Source organism: Sordaria macrospora, chromosome 1 (assembly GCF_033870435.1).
Source record: "Sordaria macrospora chromosome 1, complete sequence".
Taxonomy (NCBI): domain Eukaryota; kingdom Fungi; phylum Ascomycota; class Sordariomycetes; order Sordariales; family Sordariaceae; genus Sordaria; species Sordaria macrospora.
This window is the reverse complement of record NC_089371.1, coordinates 5,056,206-5,077,313: the sequence shown is the minus strand read 5'-3', so window position 1 is coordinate 5,077,313 and position 21,108 is coordinate 5,056,206. Positions and strand designations below refer to the sequence as shown.

At 51.9% G+C, this 21,108-nt stretch overlaps 5 protein-coding genes across 5 annotated transcripts; 4 read left to right on the top strand and 1 right to left on the bottom strand.

The window, feature by feature from the left end:
• The first annotated feature begins 1,928 nt into the window (after positions 1-1,928).
• Positions 1,929-5,049, top strand: SMAC4_04620 (uncharacterized protein). The gene has a single exon (XM_066090142.1). The coding sequence runs from the start codon at positions 3,008-3,010 to the stop codon at positions 4,283-4,285; it is 1,278 nt and encodes a 425-aa protein (XP_065945720.1). The 5' UTR covers positions 1,929-3,007; the 3' UTR covers positions 4,286-5,049.
• Positions 5,050-6,103: 1,054 nt separating this feature from the next.
• On the bottom strand, positions 6,104-9,282 carry SMAC4_04619 (uncharacterized protein). The gene is made up of 6 exons (XM_003345340.2): positions 8,588-9,282; positions 8,364-8,415; positions 8,089-8,296; positions 7,868-8,024; positions 7,421-7,806; positions 6,104-7,338 (listed from the first exon to the last, which is right to left on the bottom strand). The coding sequence occupies exons 1-6, from the start codon at positions 8,592-8,594 to the stop codon at positions 6,907-6,909; spliced, it is 1,242 nt and encodes a 413-aa protein (XP_003345388.2). The 5' UTR covers positions 8,595-9,282; the 3' UTR covers positions 6,104-6,906.
• Positions 9,283-10,765: 1,483 nt separating this feature from the next.
• On the top strand, positions 10,766-12,182 carry SMAC4_04618 (uncharacterized protein). The gene is made up of 3 exons (XM_003345339.2): positions 10,766-11,215; positions 11,314-11,464; positions 11,521-12,182. The coding sequence occupies exons 1-3, from the start codon at positions 11,168-11,170 to the stop codon at positions 11,787-11,789; spliced, it is 468 nt and encodes a 155-aa protein (XP_003345387.1). The 5' UTR covers positions 10,766-11,167; the 3' UTR covers positions 11,790-12,182.
• Positions 12,183-12,680: 498 nt separating this feature from the next.
• SMAC4_04617 (uncharacterized protein) lies at positions 12,681-15,353 on the top strand. The gene is made up of 4 exons (XM_003345338.2): positions 12,681-12,795; positions 12,919-13,114; positions 13,190-14,797; positions 14,893-15,353. The coding sequence occupies exons 1-4, from the start codon at positions 12,718-12,720 to the stop codon at positions 15,009-15,011; spliced, it is 2,001 nt and encodes a 666-aa protein (XP_003345386.1). The 5' UTR covers positions 12,681-12,717; the 3' UTR covers positions 15,012-15,353.
• An 838-nt stretch (positions 15,354-16,191) lies between these two features.
• SMAC4_04616 (uncharacterized protein) lies at positions 16,192-20,516 on the top strand (the record flags this gene model as incomplete). Its single annotated transcript, XM_066090141.1, has 2 exons — positions 16,192-16,490; positions 16,598-20,516. 2 exons carry the CDS (start codon positions 16,192-16,194, stop codon positions 20,514-20,516), a joined length of 4,218 nt encoding a protein of 1,405 aa, XP_065945719.1.
• Positions 20,517-21,108: the final 592 nt, after the last annotated feature.

Sequence of the window (21,108 nt, the reverse complement as noted above, 5' to 3'; positions counted from 1 at the left end):
TTCATATATCGCGTCTGAAGGAGTGAATCTTTCAATATCGATGAAGTCTCTTTGTGACTGTTTTGTGCACCCACCACAACCAGACGTTCAGACCTGCGTGGTGCCTAGTTTTGAACAGTCCGAGTTTCTATCCCGTCTTCCAGCGGTTCTGCTTTCCAAGCTCACCGGTCCGGTGCCAGGGTAACATGGAAGCGGAGAGGGGCTGGGACCGTGGTCGACCGTGGTTGTCTTCCGGAGTTCCAGATAACGACGACCCAACCGGAGTACTACATCGCAGTATGCGGGCCGAGTGGAACTCGCACACCGCACAATGGATCCATGATCGCTCTGGTTCCAACCCAATTGGTGAGTCCTGACCTTGTTGGGGCTATGGATTCGCTCGGCACTAGAGGGAGGTTTAGGTGAGCAATCAAGGTTGAAAGCTGAAGAGGGCCTGGAGGGCAAAAGAAATGTCAAGAAATATCACATCCGTGGCGTTGGGGTGTTGGAGATGTATGTATCAGCGAAACCACCGATACACGACGTCCAGAGGCCATGGCAGGCTGTTCACTGGCGCCTCTCGGGTGACGAGGCTGTCGAAGAATGTATAGTGTAACCGTGATGGCCTCCCGAGACTCGACACAGCCCTCAGCCGTAGAACACGGGCATCTGGACCAGGACAAGAAATAGGTACAGATGTCTCGTCTCCGGGAAAGCTGGAATTCTGTCAGTTCCGGCGGGTTGCGGTGTACTGTTGTTAGCAGTGTAGTTGGAGGCGACCGAAAAGGTTTGCTCAGGACAAGCTAGCAAGGTACGGGAACCTGACTTTGGTTCCCGGCTTTTGGCCATCACGACCCGTCTTGTCAACCTTCTGACTTTTGACCTGTCCCACGATGCTCGATACTTCTGTGTGAGAATGTACGTACTGTACTCGAGCCAGGGGGCAGCGTCGATAGTGGCCGAAAGAGGGATAACGGCACGCAAGAGGACGAATCGTTTGCGTCGGGTCCCTGAACCCGGCTGCCGGCTGCAAACTCAGCTTCCCAAGCGGTGCTAGCCAGAAAAGCAAGGAAGCCATCGCGAATCTCGACGCTATTCCGCGTTGGTGACTAACCGGGGGCCTGAAGCTGCACAACAGGTGCAAGATGTGCGGGATGCTCAGGGGTAAAAAGTGCTCCAACCCTCGTTCCAACCTCCACCGCGATAGCCGTCTCCGCTGTCATGCGTGCCTCTCAGAGTGCCGCTCAGTGGCCTCGAATCATGAAAGCCTCGGACCTGCAGCGTGCATGTGCCCTGCTGCTGTGCCTGTGCCTGTGCTTTTTGTGCTTTGCGTATGCAGTCGGGAGGTGGGCGACGAGGTGGGAGAGTGCCTGAGGATGGTGGGTGGGAGATGTGCGGTGATCGGTTAACAGGCACGGACCCGGCCTGTTCCTCTCTGACTCTCAGTCCTTGCGTCCCCTTCCATCCTCGTGTTTTTCCCAGCTTCCACTTCCAGTACCAAATCATCCAATCTCGTGCGGCCTTGTCGAGACTGTGTGGTGTCTCTGGTTCCACCGTTTGGAGAGTCCAGATGCGTGTCTCTCATCGGATTCCGGGGTCCCCAAATCAGCCAAATGACCGCCCGAACCGCTGGGAGTCCTGCGAGCTCCAGGCGAAGTTCCAGGTGCTTCGCATGATTTTTTTCGCTGCTATTTTGGACCGTTCCGTGATTGTTCGGTGCAGTACGCCAGTACGAGGACTCCATCGGCGCCCCATCGCCAGGAACCTCGACGGGCACCCAAAGGTTCCACATGTTCGAGCGAGGGAATCCACATTTAGGTTGTCTCCCCATGTGGATGCCCCCTTCCAGTGGGTACTGCCGGGTGTCAAGAAAGTGGCAGCAAAGTGGCAGGAACACAAACACGCCCAAATCCACGCCCATTGTTTGGCGACCTGCAGCAGCTGCAGCCCGGCAAGCCAGCAAAAGTGGGCGACAGTGGGAAAAAAGCAGCCGGAAATGCCAGAGGGACGGTACGCCCTAGTCTCGCCTAGTGTGTCGCGTAAGAATGCCGCCAGCGCGATAAAGGGATAGCGTCTCATTGTGTCCCCACCCGCTTTCCAAAACGGGACCCCTGGCAAATCACTGGAAAATCTCTCGTCACCGGCCCGGGTACGTCCCACCACCAGTGCAACCGGCGTGAGCCCCGGCCCAGGTACCTTCTCATGCTTCCCATGCTTCCATAACCTTTCCCAATTCCAGTATACCGTCCCTGGGGTCCCATCCATTCCGTCTTTCATCCCACCTTCGTCACCTTCCTCCTCGCTCTTCAGTCCCCAAGAATCAGACATCTCGTCCTGGCATCAACCTCTTGTCTCCTCTTTTTGACAGATCGTGTGCCGTCCATTCGTTTTCTTCCCACACAGCAACCTCACTAACAGCCGATTGCCCAATCAACGGACACCCACTGTCAATATCAGAGCTGTCACCAACTTACAAACAACAAGACTACATTCATTGGCCATTGACGGAAACAAAATAACATCGCCTCGTGCTTTTCTCGACTTACGTACTAGCTGCTCGGCATTCTTGGTGAACGATACGTCGATTTCGAACTCTCCGTCGGTCTCGACAGCATATCAACGTGCAGTGATAAGGCCCAAACACCCCAACAACAACAAGCACCGACCATCTCTCCAACCATCTTGACAACCCGTCCCCAGTTACCGAACGGGATTCAACAGGCCTCTCCCGGGTTACCACAGGAATTCCCCGTGCTATTCCACAGATAAGACAACGGATCTTCCATTGTCTCCCCGTACTATCTCAAGCATATTCCTTGCCCCCGCAGTCGACCTTTTGTCTTTTATCAACACTTGTTCCGCCGCCATTGGATATCGGATTCCTAGCTCTCCGCACCTGGTGTGAAACCTTGACGGTTCCCTTATCTGCAAAATTTTGCGCGTTGGAGGACGACTATCGACGACACTCGACTGTCATCTGGAAGGAACAGCGTTTTAGGTGATCGAACAGCCGGTTGGTAACGCAAAAATGGCTGGATTAATTCCTCTTATGCTTGGGTCGAGCAAGCGGACGAGTCTTGCGCCCACACAACAGCAACAACCACAACCCCAACAACAGCAACATCGCAGACATACTTCAGAACGAACATTCAGGACAAACAGAGATTCCACATTTGCTCTTGCAAGGCAAAGCGTACCCAAGCGACAGTCACTCCCTGTGCCTGCCCGTGCCTCCACGTCATCTTCATCCGGCCCTGCGTCACCAGCTCTTCCAGCCACTCCTGCGCTACCACAAAACCGCAGCGAATGGAAGCGAGCAATCGTCGAGATCAAGAAGCTACATATCGGCAAGAGGTATAGGGCATGCTCAGCGCGGTGTATCGAAATCCTAGACAACATCAAGGACAAGGAGGATGTGCGCGTCGAACCGCTTTACTTGATCTACCTCCACTTCTACGCTGCCACCTGTATGGAAATCTGCGCCCGACCTCTACCCACGGCCTCCATGTTCCGGACTACCTTGCTTCAGCAAGCTCGCACCCACTTCGAACAGGCTGCCTCACTCATCAGTGCTGCTGAGAACTCTGTTCTCAAGCAAGCATGGCGCAGTTCCGGCACCTTCTCTTCTTCTGGATCTAGCTGCCACTCTCCCACTAGTTCTATCAGCTCATCCATCGATTCACGGGCATGGAGCCCAGAAACCCGCATGTCATCACCAACCGACTCGGTTTTCTCCCAGGAAGATCTGGCAAACCACACATCAGAGTCGGCCAACCCCACAAAGCGTGTCAAAAAGGTATCATTCTCCGTTCCCCATGAGGAATTCGACTTCGGCTTCTCTGAGCCAATGGTCCGCCCTGATTCACCGACTTTGGGTATGAACTTCGGCTTTTTCCCGGCTACGAATACACAAAAAGTTCCGGAAGTATCAGCGTCGAAGTACCAGGAGTTCGAGCTTCCGCTCCCGTTCAATACGGACAGCCAACAATTCGAGAACTGCGAGGAGGATGACGACACTCTCAACATCACAAAATCGATCGACCGTTTCCGCGATCAGCTGCACGAACTTCGTGAACAGCTCGAGAGGCACTCGGCCAATCTCGACCAGCAGCTCGAAGCCATGGCAACCGAGCCTCCAAAGTCGCCTACCCGAGGAAGTGGCGTAGGGAAGGAGGAGCTCCGCGCGCTTGACAGGCAGGCTCGCATTGAGCGGCTGCGCAAGGATGGCTGGCAGCGCAAGCGATTCGATACCCAACGGTACGAGGAGCTTTGCGAAACCGTCTTGGCGGAGCTAACCCCCGCCTAACTCTCCAAAATGAAATATAATGATCGCCAACCGGCATTTCATCCAAATTCCATTTTATCGTCACAGACATCATTAGAAAGGGTCCAGGGCAAAAAAGTTCGTGCATGACAGTTAAATGAACGGTGTTTTTCTCTACCCATCCAACATCTCATCACCGCGGGGACCATTACGGGGACCACAAAAACCCCCCACTGGCGATCATGCCAATCACTTGTACACTATACAAGTCAATCTTGTTCTACATCTGTACCAAATCTGTGCAATTTGGTTGCACGAGAAAAGTTAGACCGGGGTTACCATTTCTTCATCATCATCTTTGTCATCAAATCTGGGGGATCGGCGGAGTCAAATTTGTTTTTATTTTACACACACATGGCGAAGGAGTTCAGTCACATTGGTTTTGGTTTTGGGATTTCATCTTCTCTGTATATATCGCTGTTTATCCATCTTTTTTTTCTAATCATTGGGCGGGCAATTTGACTTGGCTTTGGTTGGGAAAGGATAAACGGACGGGGAGATGGGATGTGGGAGACTCGGAGGAGATGCACTTGTTGCAATTTTGGCTTTGACAGATATACAACATCCCTTTTGCGCTCTCTTGCACATTGGGATCAAATAACAAGGACACTTCACTCTTTGGAGTGGTCATTTTGCTCAATGTCCTCTTTGCTGTTTTGTTTTCGTTAATATTAAACGAGGCTTTCATGTCTATCACACACAAAGCATATATCCATTCAGTGGCTTCGACCATGTTTAGGCACAAGTATAAAAGACGACGTCCGAAATGTTTGGGCTGCATCGTGACCGTGACCGTGAACCGCAACTCAAAACCCAAGATGCATGGAATAATTCACGGCAATAATCATAATTACACAGAACCACGCGCTTTCATTGGTAATCATTTGTCTTCGCTGCTTCTCGAGTGAAGCAAGTGAGGCAAAGTGTGAATGCAAGACGCGGCGTGTCTAAAACCAGCCTAACCTCAGACCTCCCGTAACGGTAGGTAAGGGAAGGAACAAAAGAAAAGTGAAGACGGGAGGCAAGACCTATCCACGCTATCTTAGCTACATGCCACCCACCTCCGCGCCAGTCCACTACCGTCGTCCCTTACTTATGGAAGTTCAGTTTCACATCCATCAGTCGCGCTTCTCACGCGAATGAATGGAGTCCAGTTAGGAAAAAATGAAAAATGGATTCTGACAATCTGACACGTAGATATCCAACTCAACAATGTAAACAATGTGAACAAGAACATATCAAATTCCGTAAGTCTCGCTGGGAAACCCGCATGATATGATATGTCAGTGCCAATAACACTGCTAGCTAGATAGCTAGATAGAGGTAGCTATGTAATAGGAATATTAAATATCCAAGCTCAAGGTATTTAACCTCTACATACACTACACACACATACACACACAACAACGCTATCTATGGCAGTAGGCCTCGGTTTGCCCTCGGATTAATGGTTTTGGTGGACAATTAGGGCACTGCTCTTAATTTTGTATGCTAGACTCACCGGTGCGGCACGTCTCATGCCCTACGGGAGGCGGAAGTAGACGTTAAAAATAACAACAACAACAACAACAACAACAACAACAACAACAACAACAACAACAACAACAACAACAACAACAACAACAACAACAACAACAACAACGCTATCTAAAAGTAGCAGCCGCTTCTGACAGTTTACTCACTATTTTACCTCGAAAATGTTTCGAACAAACATACTACACACATGTATACATACTCGTATTAGATACCTACGTATCTACATATACACACCAATTGAAAATAACATCCACATCCTCCTGTTGATAAACTTCCTACACTTACTTGTTCACGTATCTACAATTCATATCTCCGTGCTATTTACCTATGCAAAGAATCAAACAGAGTAACTATAGCGTAAAACCAAGAGAAATACAGCGCCGGTCCCTGATTCAATGTGAATTGGTCTTTGATGATCAAGTCTTTTTCTCCAAGCCATGGTTAATGTCATAGGTAGCACGTAGATTGAGGGCTGGCGCACCGAAGGATTTGACAAAAATAGAGATATCGAAGATGAAGAAGGATGAAGAGGAGGCTAGTCTCGAACTGATGGGATGAAAAGCCAAAGACCGGATGGAAACCCGAGGGTCTGAGATACTTCATCATCATACGCTCAGGGATGGTTCAGATACATATCCCGACCTCCTCAGCAGAAGTTGACTGACAGGACCATATTCCTGTTATATCACTACGCGGAACAGCAACGTTTTGACGTGCGAACATCAACGAGAAAGATTTGCTCATACTATATTCAACGCTGGTGGACCGCTCCAAGAGTTCCCCATGGGTAGAACTGATCGCAAAGAACGCATAGCCTTGACTTCCACTTCCTCCCGGGTATACTGGTAATTGAAGCGCTCAATCCAAATACCAAATACAGAGCCCAATATTGTACCGGAGCTGGCAACCAGAACCCCAGCCAAAACGCGCAATATGCCCTGCACACTCACATCATATCCGCATGCATCCAGAGATGCCCATGCTTTGGTATCAAACAACATTAGAAGCAACAGCAACAAGAACCCACCCTCATATATCTATGATACTTTGTTCCCACTCAAGCATCCCTAGGCTTGAAAGCTCTTGGCCTTCGTCTCCACCTCTTCCGCGAGCTTTTTGGCCTCTTCCTGCTCCTTCATCTCGCGAACCTTGGCCAGAACGACCTCGCGGAAGATAGCCGTCTTGATAGTCTTGGAGAGCGTCCGCTTTTCGGCGGGTGCAGTGGCGTTCTCGGCATCTGAGGCTCCGCCCGTGGTGCTCGCAGCGGATAGAGCGCGATGGCGGGCCTGGGCTTGGTCGGCGGCAAGTGTCGCATCGCCGGGCATATCCGTGTTCTCCGGGTCATCCTCCTGCATCTTGAGCTGCTCGATACGGTTCGCGAGCTTGACCATCTCGATGCCACGTCTGAGGCGGGCCTTGGTAAGGTAGGCCTTGATCTCGGGCAACAAGTTGTGGTTGGTTGCGGAATCGCCGCGGAGCCAGGGGTGAGCCAGAGCTTGCTATTGATCGGGGCATGCGTGTCAGTAGCCGTATTCATTCATCGACGTCAGCTCAGCACAGCAGAATATGAGTAAGTCTCACCTGACTTGTCCACCGGTTCTCCGGCTTGGGCTGTAGAAGCCTCAGAATGAAATCCTTAGCGTCATTGCTGACGTCCTTCCAGTAACGCTCATGGAATACAACGTTGCCGCTGCTGCACTCGTCGATGAGGTCCTGAAGGTTCTCGGAGCGGAATGGCGAGTAGCCGCAAAGGAGAGTATACGTAATAACACCCATTGACCACATGTCGACAGGCTTGCCGTGACCCTGCTTGAGCATAACTTCCGGCGCTGCATAACCGAAGGAGCCAGCCATAGTCGTGAGGACCTCATCCTTATTGTCCAACATCTTGGCAATGCCGAAGTCGGCCAGGACGAGATCCGAGTCGGCATCTCGAGTAAGGTATAGGAGGTTCTCAGGCTTGAGATCTGTGACATGAGGGGTTAGCCAGGCAGTTGAAAAATTGGTCAAGGAACCATGTGGACTAACCTCGATGGACGACGTTGTTCTCATGGAGGTAGTTGACGGCACCCAAAACTTGCTTGATGGTCTGCGAAGCATCCTTTTCCGTGAATTTTCCTTGCTCACAGATCCTGTCGAAAAGCTCGCCTCCCGTCGCGAGCTGAGTAACAATGTAATACTTGTCCTAATGGAGGAAACAGTGTTAGTTTCGCCGTAGTTGCCCCAAGTCAGCCGTAAACCGTACGCACCCTAGACTCGAACCAGTCGACAAACTTGACAATGTGAGGGTGCTTGAGGCGCTGAAGCATCTCTAGCTCGTCAAGAACCATTTGCTCATTACCCTTGACGTTCTTCTTCAATATGATCTTGATAGCAACCCTGCCAGTAGGGCCGCTGGCCTCTCTGACGATACCATAGGTACCAGCACCGAGCGTTCGACCAAAGGAGTACTTGGACCTGATATAGGGTGTTAGTACCATAGGCGAGGCAAGCGAACGGACGAGAATGGGGATCGGAGGCGTACTTCTTGTCGTAACTCTCGGGTTGCCCGTGAAGGCGGTTGAGCATGGTGGCGACTGCGCGTGAGGAGTTCATGGTCAGCTACTGATGTGATCGGAAAGGAGGTTGTATAGGGGGGCGTGACGGGGGGCCAGTTCTTCGTCTATCCGAGGGGGAGAAGACTTGAGAGGAGACCTGAAAGGAACAGACCGAGACTGACGAGACCGCACGGGAGCAGAGGGAACTTACAGCTCATGGTGTTTGATGTCTAGTGTACAAAACGAATCAAGAAGGCGTGATGGACGAATCCGGGGAGGGGGAAGAGCTGTTTGATTCTCTTCCTTCCGCTCTCGAGTGTGCAAGTGGCAGGAGGCTATCGAGACTGATAACCGAACCGATCGAGCTTGAACTTGGACGAAACTTGTAGGCTGGCTTGCGATCGACTAGGACGAGGGGCTGAGGTAGGAGCTGAGATTCGGGAATGGGCTGCAAAGGAGTGGCAGAGCAAGACGAGGGGATGCTTGGCAGCAGTAGATTGGGCTGGACAAGAAAGGCGGCTATCAGAGTTCAAGTTCTGGGCAAAAGGTACACACGTCAGGTAAGACGAGAGGGGACCTTGGGGGTATCCGCTCAGCGTAATACGGGCTGAGGGCAGGTCCCACTAACTCCACGATGAGTGGGAGTACTTACCTGCAAACGAACTGATGGGGTGTAAGCCCTGTGCAAGTGCAACTGACCAAATGGAGTTGTTGAAATGTCGTTCGCTTCACTGCAGAAATAGGGATGAAGGGGGGAACGTGTAAAACGACTTTCACAATCGAAACTTATGAGGGCTGGGGAGAGGTAATAAGAGAAGAGAGATCAACCAAACCCCGTGGCATAAAGGATGCCTCCGCTCCTCCTTGCTCTTCCATTTCCACTGTCCCGTCACTGCCACTGACTGGCCTCCCGTCATCGTCCATCATTCCACTCTACCAAGCCAGCAGCACTCCATCAGACGGGCGGGTCACCTTGACGTGCGCCTGGGGCTGTTTTGGGCCCAACTCTTAGAAATTCTTTGCAAGATACGATCAGTTATTGGTAACGGGATTCCAATGATACACCAGGTGCTTTTCGTTTCTTTAGGTTGAGCTATCGCTGCAACAACATTCAAACTAGAGGCATCCAATGCGACAAGGCGTGAGCAAAGGTGGGCTATGAAGGAGGCCGTGGAGTGCTCAGCCCACGAACCGCCATGACCCCCAGGGTGCGCAAAGAGGGGCACCATCTGGTCTTGGCGAGCCTGTGATTGGGGAGGGGTAAGGCATGGCAGTGGGATCTTTACCCGACAAGGGTCATGTCTTTGGGCTCCCGTCGGGTCATGCTAGAGATGCAGCCCTGACGGAATGAGCACTGCATCGAAACCAAAACAGACAATGCGAATACCTAACTTCCCTTGAACATCTCAACTTATCCGACCCCGTCACCGGTTAGGCGCACTTCAAACCTCGATCCTGTGGATCGGGATGCTCACCGAGAAAGGTATTATGAGTCGGCCCATCTGGACCCTGCTTACCTCTAGATTGTGATCAAGCTCGTTTGAATCACTGGAGACTCAAGCAATCAATGATCATCAGTATCAAAGGCCATCGCTATCGACCTTCACAGCCCGCCTTTGGCGATAGTGTTTCCAGTCAATATCAGATTAGCGATCCACTTTTCCAAACTTCAAACATCCATCATCGATTCTAGAGCTCCCTCTGCGTCTTCACGTCTTCCGCTGTTCAACTTCCTCATCGACTTGAGCTTTAGAGGAAGCCTCCATTGTCTGTTTCTTACACTATCTCGAGGGAAAAGTCGGAACACGGTACAACGGACTTTGAGTGAGTAATCACCACCGCCAACTTGCTGCAGTGGACCTCGATATTACTCTTGCAGTGTCGTGGCTTGGCTTCATCTGTATACACGTAATAGTGGGACATGGATCTGTACGACCTCATCCTCAGGTTGCCTTTGTAGTCTGATGTTTTGCAGAGACGGATATGGAACCAAACGGGGCAATACATGAGGATTTCCCCTTCGGATCCTCCTCCATGTACTAACTACTGTGTAAATGATATCAAAATTCTTGATGGCCTCCGATTGGTATTTTTGATGTGTGACATGGGATATGGTCCGAGCGCTCTCGTGATCTCCTTATCAGATTACTTACAAGTGGTAGCCGGATGGAATACAACATAACCTGCAACCTATAGGGCGAAGTGAAAGGGCTGGAAAGGTCACCAAGAGAAAAGGGCTCTCTAATATCGCGGTTGGTTCCAAACGGAAGCCGCAGCCCTGCAGTTGTACCGACCAATCGATGGACAGTCCCCGCGCGTGGAATCAGTGGACTCCGGCTCCTCCAGGCGCGAAATGCGGTTTCCTCTTTCCCTCTCCTGGGTCGCTCCTGGTCTCACCACCCGTGGACGTTGTTTTCCGTCTTGAGCTGTTGTTGCGGAGGCCCTTCTCAGCCTCAGCCCTACCAGTGATCCCTTTGCAACTCAGAGCAAACGTTGCGCGGTTCAACCCACTCAGTTAATCTGGCATTAGCAAAACCTCAGCTTGAACTTGAACGGACAGGGACCGCAAGCTCAGGTCATTATCCAGCATTCCTTTCAAACTCTTTGTTCAGTGCTTCTGCTGCCCCTCCAGGATTGGCCAAACATAACTTCGCCAACCTCCAGCTTGGTCATCTACATACCTACGATTACCAGCCCGCATTCACTGCCATTGCTTTGCGAGGCTCGCCTGTTCGTCATCGCGGGCCATCACGTCGCTGCTGCAACAGCAACTTGTGGTCACCCAGCAAAGATGCCGGTACAGTTTGCTGCCAAAAGGCTGGGGAAGGAACTGAGCAAGGTCAGTTGGATGTCCGAGCAGACCTCACACCACATAGGTCGAGATGAATTCAAGAGATTGATTGCAACAACTGACGCCATAACATTCCTGTTCATCAGATCCAGAACGGCTTGCCACCTGGGATCGAACTTGTCTCCGCCGACAACTTGGAAGAGTGGCTTCTGGACATAAAAGTCCTCGACAACAACCCGCTTTACCTCAACGAGACATATCGACTGAAGTTCCGGTTCAGCCAGTCATACCCCATCGGTGCGCAAGATTGATACAGGCTGCGGTTGATAGTACAAAAGCTGATCAAGACTTAGAGCCTCCTGAAGTGGTATTCGTCAAACAAACCGACCGGCCGATTCCGATCCACCCGCACATCTATTCTAACGGAATCATCTGTCTCGACCTACTCGGTCAACAAGGTTGGAGCCCCGTGCAAAGCGTGGAAAGCGTATGCATGAGTCTACAGAGCATGTTGACCGGGAACACCAAGGACGAGCGACCTCCCGGCGATGAGGAATTTGTTCGCGGCAACAAGCAGCGCCCCAAGGATATTGAGTTCTACTATCACGACAATACCGTCTAGAGGGAGGGCGAGTCTCAGCCGCTGGACAATCTTCGGAAATTGCGCTGGGATATGGGAAGGTGTTACTTTTTCGGTAGACGGCGCCTCCGGCGTTTGATCGGGAGGGCCAGGACACTCACACTGGATTGGGTGTAGTTCGTATCTTCTGCATTATGAGGAGTTCACATATTTGCAAGTTTGGTTGGGGGATAATACTGGCGCTTAAAGGATTACTCAGGGAAGGAGGCCTGGAGCTTGAAGAGCATTCGGAATTGCTCGACTCAGCACTCTTACAGCGAGCTTTTTTTTTCTTTTTTTTCTTTCAGAAAGATTGATGTTCAATTTATACCCAGCATCGGGTAGTCTCACCACATACGGAACATACATCTAGGTAGCGAAAGACATTGTTCGTTTCTCTCTTGGTGGACCTACGGGCTCTCTAACATCGACAACAGATGACGTAAGATTGATTATCTTCCCGGTGGTGAAGACATATCTTATCTGTTGCCCTCCCCCAAAAGCCGCGGACGTAGCGGGCCTTTGCTGGACCTTCTCAGCCCTGAAATTTTGGGGCACTCGTAGGCGATGGAGCTCTCCACATCGGATACCGGTAGTCGATGGGATGATTCCATCAGTTGATTACCTCACCCGTGCTCAATCATGCACATTTTTATTTAGCTGCTTACATCTCAGGAGGTTCGCGGAAATCGAGGGTCATTGGGGTGTGAACAACATTCCAGTCTAACCGATCGACCCACTTCAGCCCACTGAGATACCCCAAAGCTTTGGGGTTCGCGCAGTGAACCAACCAATGTTCACTGCAGTTCCACTTGGTAGCACAGCATAAACCCGGAGCTCGAGCTTCACCCTCCTTCTTCGTCATCAGCTGCCCGCCGTCCCAGGATCCACACCACAACACCAACAGCCGCATGAGGTGAACTCGACCACCATGGCTCCCCATGCGGAGTTTGACACCGAACAGATTAGAGAGAAAGGTCGCAAGGACATCCTATATCTTCTAGAATCAGTATGTACAGCCATTGTGCCCTCAAAACCCACCCGAACTGGGCAGCATCGGCCCAAAGCAACGATTTGCGTTGACGCTTGGTGCAAGTGCTGAACTGACGGCAGCTTGTGGGATTCCGTGCAGGTCCGTGGAAAGAAGAACATTGTGATTGAGAAGAGCCTGGCTGGTCCACTTAATGCCTTTGTCGGAGCATCAACCTTGCGTGACTATGGCGCTGATAACTTCTTCTTCCTCGAAAACAACAACACCGACTCGAGCCAGCGCAATGTGGTCTTCATTGCCCGGGGCGAGTCGGCCCATCATGCTCACACGATAGCAGGTACGAATACCAACCACGACATCGCAGACGAGAGAAACAGTCGGCGGACCTCTGAAGGTGCTGACAGCTAGCCAGATCAAATAAAACGTCTACAGCACGAGAGCCAGTCTCCCCACGAATTCCATGTCTTCTGGGTACCCCGCCGAACGCTGGTTTCAGACAAGGTGTTGGAAGAGGCCGGCGTCTTGGGTGATACCAACGTCGCCGAGCTACCCCTATACTTCTTTCCGCTTGACACCGATGTCTTGTCCCTCGAACTAGACGACTCCTTCAGAGACCTTTACCTCGCGAAGGATCCCACACCCGTCTTTCTGCTTTCAAAGGCGTTGATGGGCATCCAACAGAAGCATGGCCTCTTTCCCAGGATCGTTGGCAAGGGCGAGAACGCCAAGAGAGTCGCTGAATTATTGTCCCGTATGCGACAGGAGCTTCTCGCTGGCGAAGAAGCAGCCGAAGGAGACAAGATCGGCCTATCACCCAGCACCACGAACGAAAGTGTTATCATCATCGACCGTGAAGTCGACTTTGTCACGCCCCTTCTGACACAACTGACCTACGAGGGCTTGATCGACGAGGTATTCGGTGTACAGAATAACCAGGCCGACGTCGACTCGACGATCATTGGCGCACAACCGGAACCACAAGGTTCAACCACTGCCGCCGCTGCCGTCGTGAATAGCGGGTCTTCGCGAAAGCGCAAAGTCCAACTTGACTCGTCCGACAAGCTGTTTGAGCAACTACGGGACGCCAATTTTGCCATTGTGGGGAGTCTTTTGAACAAGATTGCTCGTCGTTTGAAGAGTGACTACGAGAGTAGGCATAGCTCCAAGACGACAGCCGAGCTCAAAGATTTTGTCTCGAAGCTCCCGGGATACCAGGCCGAACAGAAGAGCCTCAAAATTCATACGGGACTGGCGGAGGAGATCATGAAGTATACTCGCACGGAACACTTCAGCAAAATGCTGGAGGTTCAGCAGAATCTCGCAGCTGGAGCAGATCCGTCTTCCCAGTTTGAGGCCATCGAAGAACTAATAGCACGCGATGTCCCTTTGCCGCAAGTATTGCGCCTACTCTGCGTGTACTCGTGTATCTCGGGCGGAATCAAGACGAAGGAATTCGACCATTTTCGGCGCCTTATACTGCAAGGATATGGCTACCAACACATACTCACGCTCCATAATCTAGAGAAGCTTCAGATGTTCCTCTCGAGGTCGTCTCCCCTGGCATCCATGATCCCCATGACCGGGTCCGTTGGTGCGACGGGAACGAAGACTAACTACACATACTTACGGAAGCAACTGCGGCTCATTGTCGACGAGGTCAACGAACAGGATCCCAACGATATCGCCTACGTCTACAGCGGCTACGCTCCTCTTTCAATACGCCTCGTCCAGTGCATCCTTCAGAAGCAATATTTGCTCTCCATCACAAAGGGAGCAGCTGCCACTAACACAGCCGGACCAGCCGCAGGAGGCGCGCAAGGATGGCGTGGGTTCGACGACGCTGTCAAGCATGCTCGTGGTCCGACATTTGACGAGGTGCAAAAGGGCGAGGATAAGGCTGTTAAGGCTCGAGCGCTGTTATCGGGCAACGACGGCCAGAAGACGGTGTTTGTCGTGTTCGTTGGCGGCATCAGCTTCAGTGAGATCGCGGCTCTTCGCTTCATTGCGAAGAAAGAAGAAGGTATGTCGTTATCCTATGAACACGCGCACTGCTCAAGCTGGCCGCAAAAGCACACGAAGCGAATCGATCACTAACTGGGTGTCACGAATCACTAGGTCGGAGAAAGATTATCATCTGCACGACGTCCATTATTAGCGGAAACAAGATGATGGAGGCCGCGATCGAGAATGGGACATTTGGAACCGAGAGCGTGCAACAGGAGACGGAGAGTTGATATTGCTTGATTGATACACGAAGGGTTGATGGATGTTTGATTCCGATCGGGGGAAATATCTACAACAGACGCAGAATATAGGAGCATACTATGGCTACAATTGGGGAATCCGGGTTTTGCTCACAATACGTAGGGGTAAAGGGGAGTTATATCGATGTTTGCTGCGAAGCTGAAGACAGACTTGGAGCATCCGGATGGAAGAGACCATGAGTCTTCTCCCATTCCTCACAGGGATCGTTCTCCTCGCTCTGCGCCTCACGTGATTGGACCACGGACCTCAAATACTCGTAATAACGCGTAATGGCTGAAAAGAAAGCATTTGCAACGATCAACCAAAACGAGCAGCGTTAATTTCTTGTAACTGAAACTTTGAGCATGCGCTGAACGTTGCCGGCATTCCGCACTTTTTAGGGCGCTGTTACCAGTGGGAGTGGGTTCTGTTCTCGCGCAGCAGATCCGTCAGTGCAACTGTATCAGCAGACTGGAGACAACGGCAGCCAGACAACAAACCTCGGACTGAAGCAACAACAACAGCAAAGTCAAGAGATATTGTTTTTTCCATTATGTTAGTCAACCAACGACGACTGATAAACTGAGGAATATCGATGCACCACCTACCAAAGACGTCGTAGTCAACACCGCAAGATATTCCATTCACCTTAACCACTCGACGACATCTCAAACCGAGACGGCGACATACCAATCGTACGACGTCTATGAGACGAAACTTCAACATTGCTCCATGGGCTGCGATATGATATTTCGAGGTACATACGCCATTTTCGATGTCCACTTCCTTCACCCATATAAACACAACGGCGCACATGGTCCAATCATATCCACTTTCCTCCATACCGTTTACACATCCCTCACTGTACAGGTTCCTCAGGCCTTTCTTCAATGTTCAACTGGGCTAACCAAAAGACTTAGAAGCCGGAGCATATCTTGTATCATAGCGATAGACAGCCCAGTCGAATGGCCGATCTTCACACCTTCATCATCACCACCACCGTAAACGGCTCGATCTTAACCTTCACCCTCCGCTAAATCCGGTATCTCCTGTGTATATATGGAAGGAGGTCCACTTCAACGTGAGCGAAGACGACGGTGCCGACCTATCACGCCCATCTTCCAGCCCAGCGGTTTTCCCTAGTCATCCAGCTGCTGTCCTTTGAAAGAAATGGGCAACAGTTCGCGGTCTCGTCCTGGGCAGAGTACTAGTAGCAGCTTTGCGAAGGGTCCCACCAAAGACGTCAAGGAATCCAGCTCATCTCGCCAAAACCGGTCTAAGCCCTCCAACTCCGGCAGGCATCCGCCCATGAAGAGAGCAAGAACGCCTGTAGGCGGCCACTCGGCAGATACCAGCTCGTCGACGAGTTCAGAAGATATCGCACCGGAAATTGTGGTCTGGACGGGAGACATGGATACGATGGACTCGGAGGAGTCTTCCTCCTCGAACAGCCCACTGGCGATAAATGAGTATGTTGTCATCTTTATTTCTTCCTCATCGAGTCCTTTGCACCCCTATATTGACCCACCGTTTGCCATCAAGTATTGTCTGTCCCTTCTTGCTGACTTCCATGCAGCTCTCCGCAGTTACCGTCGCTATCGCAAGCCCCAGAAGAGCGAAATGTCGAAAATGAAGACGCCTCGAGCCAGTTTTCAACGCCCTTATCGCCCTTGTCGGAGCTTCCAGAATTGTCGCCGCTTATATCACCTCAAGACGATAACGCGGTGGAGCAGGAAAATCCGATCACACAGTCCGCAAGTAGTCTTTCGGACCAACAGTCGAATCCGTCATCTCATGCACCATCGGTGACAAGCAAGGCTACGACGCCTGTGGATGCGGATGGACCGAAGGAGCTTTCAACAAGAAAAGAGTCATCTGAGCCACTGCCTTCTTTACTGGTATTTCATACTCCGGAGCCGCATGCGGAAGAGCAACAACCGGAACCCGATACGGAGGAACCTCCTCAAGCGGATGAACAACCACAAGCTGAGGTACAAATACAGCCATCAGCTCAACCAGAACCAGAAGTAGTCCGCCTTTCGCCTCTACCAATGACGGACGAGCCCCCTTCCGCAGTATCTGAAATTGCAGCTCCACCCCATGAACCAAAGTCACCGGTCCTCGAGCGGAAGATCAAGGAAGAATCGCCTAAGGGGCCAGTCCTGGAATCAGTAAGGCAAGCCTCACCGCCTCAAGAAACTGAAACCTTGGATGTATCAATGGAAGAAGCTCCAGCTACGGATGCGGTCGTACAAGAAGCCCCAGCGCAAGATGTCCCGATGCTGGAGGCGCCGCCTCAAGAAGCACCGGACCAAGAAGCACCGGACCAAGAAGCACCACCACAGGATATAGTCATGGAAGAACATCCGGCTCACGAATCTTCGGCTCAAGAACCTCCGGCAGAAGAGCCTCCCGCCCAAGGCACATCGACCCCCGATGACCCAGTACAAAGAACACCAGCACAGGAAGATTCAGTTCAGGTAACGCTAGCACACGAAGCACCAACCCAGCCAACACCAACGCAAGGATCCTTGCCTCGAAATACAGCAGCAAATGCGACGCCGACGGAGCCCTCCCGGCGGCGGTACAATGTCCGTCCCAAAATCGCCATACCTCCCGATCTTTCACTACAGGAATATGCCATGCAATGTATTTCTGCGGCGGAGGCGTCGAGACTCAACCCATATGCTTTGCATCAGGAGGAATATATGATGCTTCGAGACCACATCAGCCATGCCCAAGTAACAACATATCTGAATATCAGGAATGGTATTCTCAGGCTATGGGTTAGGAATCCGCAAATAGCTGTTACTCGAGAAGAAGCGGTTGGGTGCGCCAAAGACACCCGTTGGTTTGACGCCGCTAGTCTATGCTTTGACTGGCTTGTCCGTCGCGGATACATCAACTTTGGGTGCGTAGGTTATCGCCATTCGAAGAAACATGCTTCCAAAGACCCATCGTCTACAACCCTCAAGCAGAGAACAGTCGCTGTTCTGGGAGCAGGTATGGCTGGACTGGGCTGCGCGAGACAGCTCGAGGGACTCTTTGCGCAATATGCAAAGAAGTTCCGAGACATGGGTGAAGAGCTTCCACGAGTAATTGTAATCGAAGGTCGAAACCGCATAGGTGGCAGGGTTTACTCTCGCCCCTTTGCAACTAAGCCTGCCCGAATCCCAGAAAACTTTCAAGGGAAGCGATTCACTGCAGAAATGGGAGGAATGATTATCACGGGATTCGAACGCGGTAATCCCATCAACATTCTTCTCCGGGCACAGCTTGGAATTCCATACAGGCCGTTGCGGCCAGACACAACTCTGTACGACTCGAACGGCAAGCCGGTAGATTTACACCGAGATCAGCTGGTTGAAAATTTGTACAATGACTGCCTCGACCGGGTCAGCGAATATAAGTTTAAGCAGCCCACGTCCAAGCTGATTGAGGGCAACAGGGAGTTGATTGACGAGGGCAAGGATAGCTCCGCAGAAGCCTACAAGACCATAAGGCAGGTGGAGGAATCAACTGCCGCCCAACCGCATGCGCCGCCTGTGTCCGAGCAGAGCATAGCACCACAAGTGAACCTCGTGCCGATATCATCAGACCGTGCCACAGGCCGCGTCCACACCGAACCTGGCACGCCGGGTGCCCTCAAGGCAGCATACAAAGCGAAACTCTTGGGGTGGGCCTTGAAGCAGAGCGTCTCAGAAGATGCCGACCTCGACCTGGAGACACCTGCCAAAGAGCCGGGTGCCAACCTCGGGAGCGTTGTCGACAACATGATTGCCCAGTACAGAGATATTGTGGACTTGACTGCACAAGACTACAGGCTCCTGAACTGGCACGTTGCCAACCTGGAGTATAGCAATGCTATCAACTATAATAAGCTGAGTCTCCAGGGCTGGGATATTGATGCCGGTAACGAATGGGAGGGGAGTCACACCATGGTCATTGGCGGCTATCAGAGCGTACCAAAAGGTCTCATGCTGCTGCCTACGCCGCTTGATGTTCGACGAAAGTCACCCGTCAACAAAATAACATATACTACGGAAAGCACGACAAGGCCAGCTGTGATCGACTGCGAGGATGGGTTCACGGTGGAAGCCGACTTCGTTGTCAACACGATACCTCTGGGCGTGCTCAAGCATGGTAATGTCAAGTTTGAGCCACCGCTGCCGGAGTGGAAGTCTAGTGCCATCGAACGTCTAGGCTTTGGTGTTCTCAACAAGGTCATCCTCGTATACAAAGAGGCCTTCTGGGATGAGGATCGCGACATCTTTGGTGTCCTCAGAAACCCACCCAACCGGCACAGTTTGGACCAGAAGGACTACGCCTCCCAGAGAGGCCGTTTCTTCCAGTGGTTCAACGTGACCCAAACCAGCGGGTTACCCGTCCTCCTCGCTCTCATGGCTGGCGATGCCGGCTACGACACGGAACAAACCTGCAATGACGATCTCATCAAGGAAGCCACCGACGTCCTGCGCCGCGTCTACGGTTCAAAGGTCCAACAGCCGATCGAGGCCGTCGTAACCCGATGGGCATCGGACAAGTTCGCGCGGGGCAGTTACTCCTCCGCGGGCCCGGACATGAAAGCAGATGACTATGACACCATGGCCAAGCCCATCGGCAACCTCTTCTTCGCAGGCGAGCACACATGCGGCACCCACCCCGCCACCGTCCATGGCGCTTACCTCTCCGGTCTGCGCGCCGCCTCCGAGGTTCTCGAGGCTATGCTCGGCCCCATCGAGATCCCCGCGCCGCTCATCATCCCCAAAGAATCCACATCGCTCTCCCTCAAGCGCAAAGCCGCTGCTCTTTCCTCCGAGTCAGCTACCACCACCGTCACCACCAGCAGTACAAACAGCTACGGCACCATGTCCTCCACCCGCAACCCCGAACAAGCCCGCCTCGAAGCCTACGACATCGCCCTCTGGGACTCCATCGTCTCGCAAATCGGCCCGCGGCCGCTCAAGCCCTCCAAGCCGGTGGTTTCCGGCTACATCTTCTTCAGCAAGGCGCACTACGACGACGCGCGCAAGCGGTGCGAAGCCGGTCGCAGACCGGGCAAAGGGAAAGCGTCGGGGAATGAAGTTAGAATGATGAGCGCCAAGATGTGGAAGGATGCCTCCCCCGAAGAGAAAAGGCCGTTTGAGGAAATGGCGGAGGAATCCAAGAGGGTGCATGCCATCGCGATGAAGGAGTGGAATGAGAAGGCGGGCGAGTGGGATCGGAAGGCGACGGAGCTGAAGGTGGTTTATGAAAAGGGAAATCCGTATGTGCCGTTGAGTGCGTTGGGTCACCAGAGGCAGCAGGTTGTTAAGAGTGAGGAGGGGGTTGGTGGAAGTCCTGCTGGTGCTGGTGCTAGCGTTGCTAGTAGGAGTGGGAGTGGCAGTGGGAGTGCCATTGGGAGAAATGGAAGGAGGGCGAGGTGGGCGGGTGAGAAGGTGGGGAGTTATGCGGAGGATGAGGGGAGTGATGTTGATGTTGAGATGACTGGGTGAGTGAGTGAGCGCGTAGGCAGCAAAAGGATACCTGGTCTCAAAAAAGGGTTAAGGAGAAGGAACAGGCAAGGCAGAAAGACTTGGGTGTTGTGTTACCCGGGGGTCAGTCGCCTTGTTTTCAAAGGTAGCTGAACAGGGGAAGGCATTCATTCGTATGTACATGTTACTGATCAGGCGTTTGGCAAAAAAGGCATGAAAGAAGGAAGGGGGGGGGGGGAGGTGTTGGTGACAAACTTGTATTTATTAAGTTTACTAAGTCTACACTACTACCAAGGTGGCAAAAGGAAAAAAGCAAAATACGTTTTTATTTTATCATGGCTTCACTTTCAATTCCTCACATTGTTCACACCCATACAGACACACACATACATATACACACGGCGTAAGTCTTTGTTCCACTCTTCTTTATCATTGTTCTGGTGGCCTGGATGCAAGCGGGCATCAACTTCTACCATACCAGGCAAGTGAGGAGCGAGCAGAAAGTTCAGAAAGTTCCACAGGCGAAAAAACCAACCTGAACCGTTCTGTTAGTCAGCAGACCTGTTGATCACCCGAAGACGAATTGTGGTGAAATTTGATCTCATCTTTCATT